This window comes from Scophthalmus maximus, chromosome 1 (genome assembly GCF_022379125.1).
Source record: "Scophthalmus maximus strain ysfricsl-2021 chromosome 1, ASM2237912v1, whole genome shotgun sequence".
NCBI classification, from domain to species: domain Eukaryota; kingdom Metazoa; phylum Chordata; class Actinopteri; order Pleuronectiformes; family Scophthalmidae; genus Scophthalmus; species Scophthalmus maximus.
Window position 1 is genome coordinate 28,121,876 of NC_061515.1, and position 13,184 is coordinate 28,135,059.

A 13,184-nucleotide genomic window follows, 5' to 3' on the forward strand; every position below is an offset into this window, starting at 1 on the left:
GGGAGTTTATGCTGGGCATATTTTCAAAAGTATATATATATATCCTTTTTTAGTATTATTATTTTTTTTTTATGACAAACGTCAAATGTCACAATTTTATTCCACATACCACAGCGATGACGCAGAGACAGAAAGACAGGGGAATCACTTTGATGTGACGATTTTAATTGTATCTGTGAGAAAATATGGATTTCAGCAAGAGTTAATACTGATTTAGCATCGTACCAAATATTTTTAAAAAAAGAAAAAGTTTTCTGTTCCATTATTGCAGTACACTCAATTATTAGGATAGTAAAGTGTGTGTGTGTGTGTGTGTGTGTGTGTGTGTTTGTTATGCAGTCTACATAATGCTTATCTGTGCTAAGCCTGCCTGTTCATGTTACACTGGCCCACTAAGAAGATTTAAATCAAGCAACGCCACAGGGTTAAAAGGCAGTGACATCTTTTGTTCTATGTTGTACCTCCGCTCAAAAACCACAGAAACACAAGCTGCAAGGGCAGAGGATTGTGATGTATTGAGTGGATTTCATTTTTTTTCTTCTTTTTCTTTTTCCTTTGCTAAAGTGCAGGGCGCATTTTATTTTTCCCTGCAGTCGTTTTTTGTTTGTCGCCATCACGCAAAAGATGTTGTCCTGAGAGTAAAGCTGCAGGGCCAATTTTCGATGATGCAGGAATTAAAAAAATTACAAACACCCTGTTGGATACTTTCGATCGTCACAAGACCAGCAAACAAAGGAGAGACTCAATTTAAAAAATTAGAAGTGCATAAATGATGTGCACAGGGGGGGAAAAGGGCTGACCTATTTTCCCCCGGTGCATTATAGTCACCAGCACACACACAGTGCAGTGTTACAACACACTCTGAAGCCCTAAAGCAGCATGTGGAGTGAACTGTGAGGGGAAAAAAGTAAGAGGTCGGAAGAATATATGTTTAACTGATGATTATGAGCCCAAAAAGAGGAAAGATGTGGTAACTCAGGAAAATGAATCTGTGTTACATGCGCATGGATGTGACAGGGCTAAAATAAATCAATGGAAATAGAGGATCACACAGGAAAAAGCACTGTCAGAGCAGCTTGGCGTGCTGTGGACGCAGCTTTTTGAATATTTCACATCAGACTAATCTATTCCAAAGCTTCTCTGGAGAGGGCCGCGGAGATTCGCTGACGGCTCCGAGACTCTAGACGTTGTATAAAAACGGTGTGTACTGCACGTGTACATGGATACTTAGGAGCATTAGTGTGAAAACTGAAACTGAAAAAGTCCATTGGAAAACCGGCATGGATGGCAAACTCTCCTCAGAGGTCTCACAACAAGTACAAATGAATCAATACCTGTGCAATTGCATGACCCTGCACCGCATTGTGTCACATTCTTTCACAGCTGGAAACAAGTCAGCAAAAGGCCGGACAAAAAAGCATCAACACCCCCGATGCCTGTGGCATGATGCTGCACAAATGCAGAGTTGCGGTGTCATTGAATATTTGTTAGGCCTGTAAAGTTGAAATCCATCTCCCCTGCAGAAAGGGTGTGTGTGTGTGTGTGTGTGTGTGTGTGTGTGTGTGTGTGTGTGTGTGCATCCGTAAGTGTGTGTGTGTGTGTGTGTGTGTGTGTGTGTGTGTAGCATGAGTCACTGGATGTCCCAGTCGGGATGCAATATGTCACTCAAATCATACGCTCCAGAAGGCTCTGCCCGCAGTCACTTGAGGCTCCAAATATTTACATGGCACATTATGTACTCTGGTCAGGGTGTGTGTGTGTGTGTGTGTGTGTGTGTGTGTGTGTGTGTGTGTCGTTTATATTTTCTGATACTTACTTCATACAAACTACTAATACTATCATAATGTTTTCAGCTCCAAAATGTCAAATTTTTGATCAAATGTTCTTAATTCTTAAATCTGGCGAGGGAAGAACAACAGCGTGTGTGCGTGCATGTGCGTGCATGTGTGTGTGTGTGTGGGTAACAGTCATGAGATGCCAGAGATGGCAAATTGGAAAAAAAGCCAAACTTTCAATACAGGTCAAATTGACTCTATCAGTCATTTATCATTTATCACCTGACGCACCAATACATAGATCATGATATCAGAAATAATAATTGGTGTACAACCTGCGGCTAATAGATAAGACGCACGTACAGTATACACGCTAAACCGTTTTAAATAATAACTTTCCCCAGAGCTGCCACGGAGATGAAGAGGAAAAACCAATTAGCAGTGTTGAAAAGACAGATGCACATGCAGGCACCCTTACACATCATCGCGATGGTTTTCAGCTCGGCACGTCTCACGCAAGCACCGAGATGTGAGCCAGGTGGCAAATTGTTTCTGTTGGCAACGTGGTGCCAGAAAATCACATAAATGCTGCAAGGACCTTGAGGATGCTGAGGAAGTCCTATCCAGCTTGTTTGGCTCTATGGTGGAATAGCCAAATGACTCCACATGATGTCATTATTAAAACACCTGTCAACATGTGTTTGTGTGTGTGTGTGTGTGTGTGTGTGTGTGTGTGTGTGTGTGTGTGTGTGTGTGTGTGTGTGTGTGCGTGCGTGTGCGTGATTAACTGTGCAATCTTGTTGGCTTGGCAACAATCACAGCAGACTTCCCTTTTCATTGCTCCCCATGCTATCGCGTCGCTGCAGCAAGAAAACACTTCATAAGGTGCTGAAAGGACCGCGAGGAAATGACCACAATGAGAAATTACGCATTATGTTCCGACCTACAGTCTTATAATTGGACTTCAACAACTTTTATAGTCTGCCGAGACTGTAAAGGATCCAACAGCAAAGTGAATCAAATAACTCAGGGAAGGGAGCTGGATGCCATTTTTCTTCTCGAGACCCTGCGCGTAATCCACAGCATCAGCAGCCGTTTCCCAAACACCTCGCAGCTAAATTAAATCGTTCTTCTGAAGCCAAACACAGTGTTGGACCCACAGCCACTGAAACTAAAGACATAAAGTTTGCACAACACCTGCATGTGTGTATTCCACAATGTGACCTATGCTCTCAGAGTTGAGAGACACACTAATGTAACACGTACTTATGATGCATGGAATGACACATAGCTTCTTTTTTTTTTTACTTTAAACACTATAAATTATTAGTTTTCAAACTTACTGCTGCATGTAGGCTAATAGAAAAGGACAATTTATTTCAACCTTCATTTGCACATCCATTTTCCCGTTTTGCACTGTAATAAGCTAGTTTTTATAGTTATAGTTTAATATTTAATTTAATTTTGTATTTTTATTTTATGTAGGATTGATATATGTTTAATGTATGTATGTTTGTAAATGCTGCTGGATGCCTAAATTTCCCTCGGGATAAATAAAGTATCTACTAAACCACTTAACTAAACTAGGCTAGTTTATATATGCGTATGTGTAATAGACTAGTGTAAAATGTCTGATATGTCAGGATTTCCCAACTTCAAAATGGCAGCCATGCAGGGAATGAGGGCAGCTCCTCGGCTGAGTCCTCGGTAACTCCCTCTCTGCACAATCACTGTCGTTCTGCAACTGTAGACTCAAGTACAGTCATTTCATTATGAGGATTGTTTGCAGAAATGTGATGTGAGGATTTGAAACAGCACATAATCCAGACACACGTTTAGTGCATTATGGTCCAAAGGGGCTGATTTCAGACGCAGCCCTTGTGTGTGGAGTGTCGCGTCTGCCTCCGACAACCGCTGGGTTGTTTCACTCGTCGCTCGGCAATCATCCAGCAGCAGGACATGAATATGCCTCATCTTCCTCGAGTGTTTGCTCCCGGACAAGGGGGCGGGCTGATTGATGAAAATGACAGCCTGTCCCTCGGTCGACGCGCCCCGGCGCCGCCGCTAAACACGCGCCCCTCCGTCTTCACTTATCTAACACTGCGTGCCAATTGGTTCTCAGGTGAACGCGTCCCGCCAGGAGGGCAAGCTCATGGAGGAGTGTGATCTCCTGATTGACATCATTCAGCAGAGGAGGCAGCTCATCGGCACCAAGATCAAGGAGGGGAAGGTGAGATGAACACTCTCTCGCACTTCACATCCGCTACTCTGTTCTTGTCCCTCTTAAAGCCACCGCCGGAGAAGTCTTTTCATTTTATAATACTTTTGGTAATTGATGCACAGCATTTACAAGAATCCTTAACTGCTCAGAATTAGTTTTTCATCCATTCCAACGACAAAAACAAAAACTAATCATCATTGTCTGCCGATCTAATATTCCAGTGATTTGCATAGAAGCAGTTTAACTGCCTCATTAATTAAGTACATGGAATCAAATGTGGTACAAACCAATGTTAGGATTGCATTGCTACCTTCGATTGGCTGCTAATGCTATCACCTTTAATCATCACTATCTGGACTCACCAAAATCACTTCAAGCTACCACCGGACCCCATTTTCTTTCTCGATTGCCAAACTTCTCAGCTGCCTGAAATCCGACCCCTTTCTACAGATTCCAAACAGACGGCGAAATCAGTCAGACTGGCCAAGAGTAGATCCCGGAGCATATGGGACGGGAGTGTTTACTCTAAACCCCAGATGAGACGTGGACCTCACTAGGGATTGTTTTTTTTTTTAGGATTGCATCAGAGAAGATACACAGAAGGACACACATTTATTTCTAAGCCAACAGATTGCTAAATCATTGTCAATAGAATTATTTTCAAAAGCCAGTTGTCTCTGCTCAGTCTGCTTTGTGTCCTTATTAGTATTATGTATTTTCTTATCGTGGTTATGATTTTGCATTTCAATGGATTAAACATGAGATTACACTGTTTGGGTTCTTCACAAGTCAAACTGCTGATGAAATGTCCTTTGACCTCAATCCAGCCACTGGCCCCAATCTGTCTCTTAAAATCTCTCCTCATGGTGAGAGGGAATGACACTGCAAGGCAAACACATGGCAAAAGAAAATAGCAAATTTGTGTGCAGCAATCATTGACACTGGCCTGGAAAGGATGTAATGCTCGCACGGACATGGGAGAAGCTCAATTTAATTTAGTTCAGTGCTTTCTTGCTCATTAGAAATCAACTTTCTCATGAAGCTTAAATGTCAAATCAGTGAACCTTGAACTTTTCCTTTTTCATTTACTCTAGCTCCACCGTTACAATAGAACCAAGACAAGCAAAGCGTCAGAGAGCCAGGAACAAGAAAGGAGGCCAAAACAAATCAGCTCTGAGTCCCTGTAACTTTAGCTCAGCGTGATGGATGTGCTCACGGCCTTTGCTACAATTTAATTTCTCTGGTGCTCATACCAATTAAGAGAACATGAAGAAATACATGACTGCCTGCATCAATCGGCTCCAGAACTGACCTTTTCGTGTATAAGTGACTTTGAAATGTTAACATTCATTGCCTCGTACCCATGAAACCCCATATTTTTGGGGTCATTTCCTGTCGTCAGCTCCGATTATCTTCCCATCCTTAATGATCTGCAGCACCTTAACCGGGATGAGGACGCTTTCATGCTCCCTCGATTTGATTGTTCTGTCCACCCTAGCAGAAATGATGTTCTTAGACTTCTCTCTGCGTTTGACATTCCTCCCAGGCACAGAGGATTCGGAAGCTCGCCCAGCAGATCACCAACTGCAAGCAGTGCATCGAGCGGTCCTCGGCCCTCATCACGCAGGCCGACCAGACGCTGAAAGAAACCGACCACGCTCGCTTCCTGCAGACGGCCAAGAGCATCAACGAGAGGTGAGACGGACCAGGCTGAGCCCATGCGTGCACTTATTCAGCTCGGCTTAAACCATTATACACAATGTAAGGCTTTTTTTCTCCTCGGCTTCCAGAAACAGCAAAGACAAGTAGAAAGGAATTCCGTCTTGTATTGAGCCTGGTGTCATTTCACTCCCGGTCTAAGCTCTCTGGCTAATTGACTCAGCAATTGAGAAGAAAGCCCGCCGTCCATATGTGCATTCTCTCGGGAAACACAGCGATATAAAAGAAAAATCATTATCCTTTAGTCCTTGAAACAAAACTTTTTCAATCAGAATCTTTTGCTGCACAGCTGCACTAATTACAAGGCAGCTTCTATTCATATTCTGAGCGCAGTATTTCTTCACAAAATCGTTGAAAAGTTGTTGTTTTTAATAGTTGCTAGCATATTTTGTAATACATGTGGAGCCTGCGTAATTCACCTGTTCAATGTTTTGATTGATAACGATCCTAGGGTTTCCATGGCAACCGCATCCACCCAAGTGCTCATCCCGGAGATTCACCTCACGGACACTTTCGACACCTTCGCGCTCGACTTCACCAGAGAGAAGAAGCTGCTGGAGAATCTGGATTACCTCACTGGTAAAACCCGAGAGCTTGTTCCTTCAAAAAAGTGTTGCCAACGTTGGTTTCCAATGTCCCGTTCGCTGGGGACCTACCAGAATGCCCTAGCATTGCTGGGGACAATGGCAAGGCATCATTCGTCGTGGACTTGGAGGTCTGGGAAAATGGTCGGCTCGTATTTACTCTCTGCGACGCATGAGGGCTTCGCTGGAGGGCCTTTTCACTAAGTGAATCAGACTGAATCACTCCACTCGGCGCATCCACTCATGACAGAACGGCTCAGGAGAAGGAGAGAGTGACAGACACAGAATGGGAGAGGAAGTGGCTTTTATTTATCTCTCCGCAGAAAAAGAAATATCCCATGAATCAATAAACAAGCGTGGGACAGCCAACTTAGGATTTCTGGTTACGTAAGACCTCGCATAAGTTCCTGCTGAAAGGATTGTGATAGTTACTCTTCCCCTCGTGCTAATGTGAGCTGCTTTCTATCTGTATATTTCATTATCTCTCTTCCGCATTACTTTTAATGCTCAACCTACCACTCGACTGAAAAGAACATCTTCAATCCGGTGTGCGATGAAGCCTTAACACTCATGAATTCCGCCCCGTGGGCACAGCCGGGGTTAAGTGGGGCTACTTGTTTGTCGAAGCAACTGACACCCTCTGAGCGTGGTATCGTTTGAGAATAGAACAATTGCCATTTGCAAATTATGTACAAACAAGTCGTAGCATTAGACACATTGTTGGGTGATATACGTTGCTTTTTTTCCTCTTCTACTCACAGCTCCAAGTGCTCCGTGCATAAGGGAAGAGTTGTGCACAGCTTCGTACGACACCATCACCGTCCACTGGACGTCCGATGATGAATTCACGGTGGTGTCCTATGAGCTCCAGTACGCCATCTTCACCGGACAGTCTAACATTGCCAGTAAGTGAATGCGGCCGTCGAGGAACGCAGCGATCAAATACGAACTAGAAAACACAGTCCGACTGATGTAAATTGTCAAATGTAAAGGAGTGAAAGTATCAATACTCAGGGCTGAAGCTACAACAAAAGAAATCGGGGTCAAGTCTCGCTGGGAACATGTGGGTTTTTGGTCAATTTACAACCAACTTAGGGATGATGGGCATTTTCAGGTCAGGGGTTTTCAAACTATCTCCCCCAGGGTCTTTTATTTATTTTTTTTGAGTGGGTAGAGCGAGGGATAGGGCACTCGACTCAATCCTTCAGTCAAATCTGAACGCAGAGACGTGACACGCGTCGTTTTGGATTCTGTGGATTTACACTTCAATCGGATTTCACCATGATAAATCTGCTTTGAAATCACAGGGGAGAGAAGACGCTCATCAGAACTCCAGCAGTTGTCTGAGACGCGTCATGTCATTTGAAGTTGTCTTTAGAATCAAAGTAATGCAGTGATAGTTGTCCGTTCACCCACGGGAACTCACTGAATTCATTGTTCATGTACAGCAAGTGTCCACATGTGTTCACCCCTGTCATGACCTTGGACCTTTAATCTTCGTGAAATCTCAGCTACGGCTCCGGCCAATGTCCCCCATCCTGAGCGTAAACACGTCCACTTACCCTTTCACGAGGTACAGACTATCAACAGACGCGACATCTGCTCTACGCGATCACGTCGCCCTCGTGCTCTGCTACTGCAGGCCTCAGACGTTGCCGTCAAACCACCGTAGCTTGCGAAGGATGAACCCGAGGGGAAGATTTGACGATGGCGCAGCAGAGAATCCACACAGTCAGCGGAAGATGAGACTTTAGAGTTTGTTATGTCGATGCATGCAAGACGTTTAGGTCGAAGTGGCACCAAAGGTCTGAGATGTAGTATCAGGGGATATGACAGCTGAGAAACAATCGGCATCCCAGACGCACGCGTAGTGGCACAAAGACTTGTTGAACAGTACTAGACGCACTGTATAGGCCGACACACACACACACACACACACTTACTCTCATGCGCACTAGACCCAGAAAATCAGGAGCACACTCGAGTGAGCAACAGCCACGAGGAAGAAAATGGTGTCAGGACATCTGAAGACGAGCTCCCCTGCTCCCTTTCAATCAAACCGCCTTTTCTCTGTCTTTCATCCCTTCTCTTTTTCTTCTTCTTTTTTAGATTCAAATAGGTCCAACTCACAGCAACTATAATCTGCCTTCCTTCCTTCCTTCCTTTCCTTCTTCAAGTTCTTTTGCCTCTTTCAACTCAATCAGCCACGGGAGTCCTTCCTTCGACGACTTGTTTCGTCCCAGGGTTGCACCTCTGCCACTGCCTTTCGTTACTTTACAGTTCACAGCATCCTTAGAAGCGACAGCTATTAAACTAATGTGACACTTTACCCCCCCCCCCCCCCCCCTCCTGCCCCGCCCCATTCTTTCCCCTCTTGCTTACACTCGCTCCTGTTTCCCCGTCTCCTGTTCACCGACAGCCCTCTGATTTTTCTCTCCTGCTGTTTTCACATCCGATAATGTCAGAGGTGTCGCTGCTGGCATCTGAGTCGTGTGCCAGAAAGACATCCCCCCCAGGTCCAATTCAGACGATGCAAGGAAACAGCCGTGCGATGTTAATGCAATAACAAAAGCAGCACTACAGCGTTATTAACTCCTGTGCAGGATTGCTCAGTGCAGCCTTGTCAACTGGATTCCCTGGGGGAAACGTGTGTCAAGATGATAGCGACTAACTTGCTTCCTTATCTGCTATTTTAGCTTGATGTGCCTGGAAGCTACAAGCTTGACCAAATACAGTTTGCAAAGTGTTTGATTATAATGAATGTGTTCATTCCAATCATGGGAGCATACCAGAAGGAATTGCAGCAGCTCGGCGGTTTTGACAATTGCTGTAATCATGATGACCTCATTAGGGATTTGTCTCGGTCCTTCATTTAGTCATTGTTGGGGTTAAGTGGAATCAAACGTATTCCAGTGGGTTCATTCCGTCTTGATGCCGAAGACAGGCAGGAAGTACGATAAGTTGAGAAACATGGGTTGAAGTTTTCAGGTTCACATAAAGGTTACAATGACTTTTTGAGGCTGATATGCTACTCCCTGTATCTCATCTTCATCATCTCCCTAAACGAACTGACCCTTTCCTACATCGTCCACCTCTCTCTTTTGTGTTTCTTTCTCCTTATCGGGCCTTCGTCTCCCTCTCCTCCCAGGTCTCTGTAACTCTCTGGAAAGCTGGATGATCGTTCCCAACATCAAGCAGAACCACTACACGGTGCACGGCCTGCAGAGCGGCACCAAGTACATCTTTGTTGTCAAGGCCATTAACCAAGCGGGAAGCAGAAGCAGTGAACCAGGGACTCTGAAGACCAACAGTAAGCGACCGATGATGACACTCCGTATGGAATCCACCTTTACAGGGAAATCCATGAGTAAACAGTCACGCTGTGAAGTAGCTTATTGTGTTTCTCGTGTCACTTGCTCCACTTGCTGTAGCTTGCGATAGTTCCATCATTACGTATGGAACTTAATTAACTGAAAATAAGTGAGCTGTCCTGTGAGGGATGTTGCCCGTTATAGATCTCCGTGTGCTGCCACTTCAAAATCCATATTTCATTGTCTTCCCTCCCGTCTACCAGGCCAGCCTTTCAAGCTGGACCCCAAATCTGCTCACAAGAAGCTGAAGGTGTCCCACGACAACCTGACGGTGGAGCGCGATGAAACCACATCCAAGAAGGGCCACAGCCAGGAGCGGTTCACCAGCCAGAGCAGCTATGGCGTGGTGGGAAATGTCTATATTGACAGCGGGCGCCACTACTGGGAGGCTCTGATTGGAGGGAGCACATGGTGAGTCACTATTCAAGGAGTCTGGTTCATTGGAGTCTGTGGTTTTCACAACGGAATCTGGACGGATAACAGCATCGCTCGCTCCCCCTCAGGTACGCGGTGGGCATAGCCTACAAATCAGCTCCCAAGCACGAGTGGATCGGCAAGAACTCCGCCTCCTGGGTGCTCTGCCGCTGCAACAACGCCTGGGTGGTCCGCCACAACAGCAAGGAGCTGGCCATCGAGCCCTCGCCCCACCTGCGACGCGTCGGGGTCCTGTTGGACTACGACGCCGGGTACCTGACCTTCTACGACGCCGTGGGCTCCCAGCACCTGCACACGTTCAACGTCTCCTTCGTCCAGCCCGTGTGTCCCGTGTTCAACGTGTGGAATAAGTGTCTGACGGTACTCACCGGTCTGCCCATCCCCGACCACCTAGAGGGAGTAGAACCCCTCAACTGAAGGCTTGCAGACAAGGCACGAATACATCAACATAAACCGGCCTCATTATCTTAAAGCTGCACTGGGCAAGATTTGCGAAAAACACCCAATGCTCGCATGCTTGTGCAAATTAAAATCCGCTCGTGCGCTGTTCTGCACCCAGAAGCAGTGACAAAAAAAGGGATGAGAGTCAGCTGATGACATCACTCCCAATCAATTCAAACACTCACACTGCTATTTGTGCAAAGTTAACTGGTGCAGCTTTAAAGTGCAAAGACGAGACAAAGAAACTCCCGAGGTGTTATTTCATCAGACCTCTCAAAACCGATCCGCAATTGTTTACTATGATTTCTAGCCGGAACTATGACGCCGGTTCATGTTGTATTGACTCAGAGGGACCAGTTCTAGATGGATGGCAATAAGCTGGAGTCAGTACAGAGGAAACCAGGACAAATGGACCTTGTTAGTACTCGAAGGCACTTTGGGCTGTGATGGGCATATTTGTGCCACGGCAACTAGGAAAAAAGCCACAGATCAATTTGTAATTTTCCCTTTTTTCTTTTCTTTTTTTACACCCTTTTATCGGATATAGCACTTTGAAAATCCCTTCAAGTACACACACCGCACGCACACACACGCACACACACACAAAACATGAATGCATAAACATTAAGTACCCCTACATTATTCAATCATGGTTTGCTGAAAGAGCCAAATAGAAGGTGTATATTTTGTAAATTCATAGACATTCCTCCTTAACTTTCCCTTATTCATTCAAACAAAAGGAACCAAAGCAGCCATTGCTGTCTGTGCAGGTGTCTTTACAGAAAATCGTACTCTTAATAAATGCTGAATTATTTTTAAAAACTTACAGAGAGGAAATAGTATTATGCCAATATTGGAAAGCTGACGATTCCTTTAAATGTCGACCTTGTTTTTGCACATTGTTCACACAAGTCTCATTCATTTTGGTGCAATTAACGAGCATCCATATTGGCAAAGAGTTGTGTTCTGTTTGACTCATCATGTTCATTTGGTTTCCTGGCAGCCAGACAAGTCCAGCCATTATCATTTTATGTGATACATAATCTGTGAGTTGTGTTACAGCTGTAGCCCCAGGTTATTATTGGAGCTAAGAGGTCAAATATACAATTGGGTATATTTAAACAAGCCGTTTAGCAAACACATATTTGAGCTGGTGAACCAATACTCCGGAGACTTGAATTAACTTTTAATAAAGTGTCTTCCTTATTTTACGTGTTGTTTTCACACTGTGGTACCGTGTGGATATGACACCATCAACCATGGTTCAGACACCATCAAATCCACTTGCAGCATATTGTTTGACAATATAAAAATTTGAGTTACTCAAACAAAACACCTTTTTCACTGTATCAAAAGAACACAGCCATACACTTTGTGCTGTCCTTGGACTTATATTATATAGTAAGGTGTGCTCATGTTTTACTTTGTCTGAATGAGTTTTTTTTTTAAATTCTTTGCCATTTAATATGGACAAAAATAACTAAAAAAAGATTCAGTTGGTGGTATTAAGGGAAACTGTCAATTCTAAATTATATATATTTTTGTTCTTTATGGAATAAAGTTGAATTATGGTGAAATTTAGCTCCTCAGTGTAAATACAATGATTTCCCAATGTTGCGCTGTTTCAGTGCCTATAGTGAACTTAAAAAAAAAAAATATGGAGAACAAATTCTATTCTTTAATTCTGTGTTTCCTCGGCAATAAATTCAACTGTGTGTTTCCTTGTATCTGGTATGAATTTGTAGTGCTTAATTTAATGTTTCCATTTGAACTTTATGACCATGATGTTATATGTTCTGTCTCTGTGGACATTCTTATGGAAAACAGGATACAAGTGCTTGCATCACTGTCGTCTGACTTAAGTCTGAGAAGGTCAAAAATAAATGTTCCTTTTCACATTGACTTGCGTGCTTTGATTTCCTGCAGTGGAGTAATGTAGAGATATGAGCGTGTCAAGAGCAGTTTTCATAAAGTGGGACGGGGGGAAATGCCGCAGAATCAAAGATCACATTCTGTGATCTGAGTAAAATAACGTGTGCCCTTTAAGATGATAATGCAAATACTATAGGTATTAATACTGTATGTTCTTCCAAGTTAAAAGGCCAAATTCCGGTCAGACCCTGTCATAACCGATATGTTTATTAGGAAAATATATAAGTAAATGTATCTAAATTTGCTTTCAATGTATTTCCCATGCATTGGCATTAGACAGGCGTCTCCAATTGCAGCACACCCACTCACTACCGTGTGGCGTCAGTGGGACTGTCCTTTTGTCTGATATTTATTGTTGCATGACGAAATTAGTCCCAAAAAATAATCACTTAATGCTGGGTTGGCAGAGGCTCGAATTAACCAGATTCATCTAGCAAAGTGGACTCTAATCATCTTTGCTACACAATCAGGGAATAATGTGATTATCCGTTACGCAGCATCAATATTGGGAACTTCAACTAGCACAGGAGCAGATGCTGCAGGAGAAAGCAAAGCTCTGGATACGATCTGTACTTCCTTCCCCGTGATAAATCCTCCAGGCAGATGCTAAAACGTCTGACTCCGAGTTGAGACACCAACTTTTTTCGAGTTCACTTGAGTTCATGGATGTCTCGCGGATAAGGACGTTGTCGAGTTTATCACGTGG

At 44.0% G+C, this 13,184-nt stretch overlaps 1 protein-coding gene across 2 annotated transcripts in view; it reads left to right on the forward strand.

Moving 5' to 3' along the window:
- LOC118312998 (E3 ubiquitin-protein ligase Midline-1-like) overlaps positions 1-12,448 on the forward strand; it is a 43,733-nt gene extending 31,285 nt beyond the window's left edge. For both annotated transcript variants that reach the window (XM_035638145.2, XM_035638136.2), the window contains exons 4-10: positions 3,898-4,005; positions 5,543-5,691; positions 6,167-6,294; positions 7,061-7,204; positions 9,448-9,609; positions 9,874-10,081; positions 10,174-12,448. In XM_035638145.2, the coding sequence (XP_035494038.1) occupies positions 3,898-4,005; positions 5,543-5,691; positions 6,167-6,294; positions 7,061-7,204; positions 9,448-9,609; positions 9,874-10,081; positions 10,174-10,522 (1,248 nt within the window). In that variant the 3' untranslated portion in view covers positions 10,523-12,448. The remainder of the gene's footprint in view (positions 1-3,897; positions 4,006-5,542; positions 5,692-6,166; positions 6,295-7,060; positions 7,205-9,447; positions 9,610-9,873; positions 10,082-10,173) is intronic.
- The last annotated feature ends 736 nt before the right edge of the window (positions 12,449-13,184 follow it).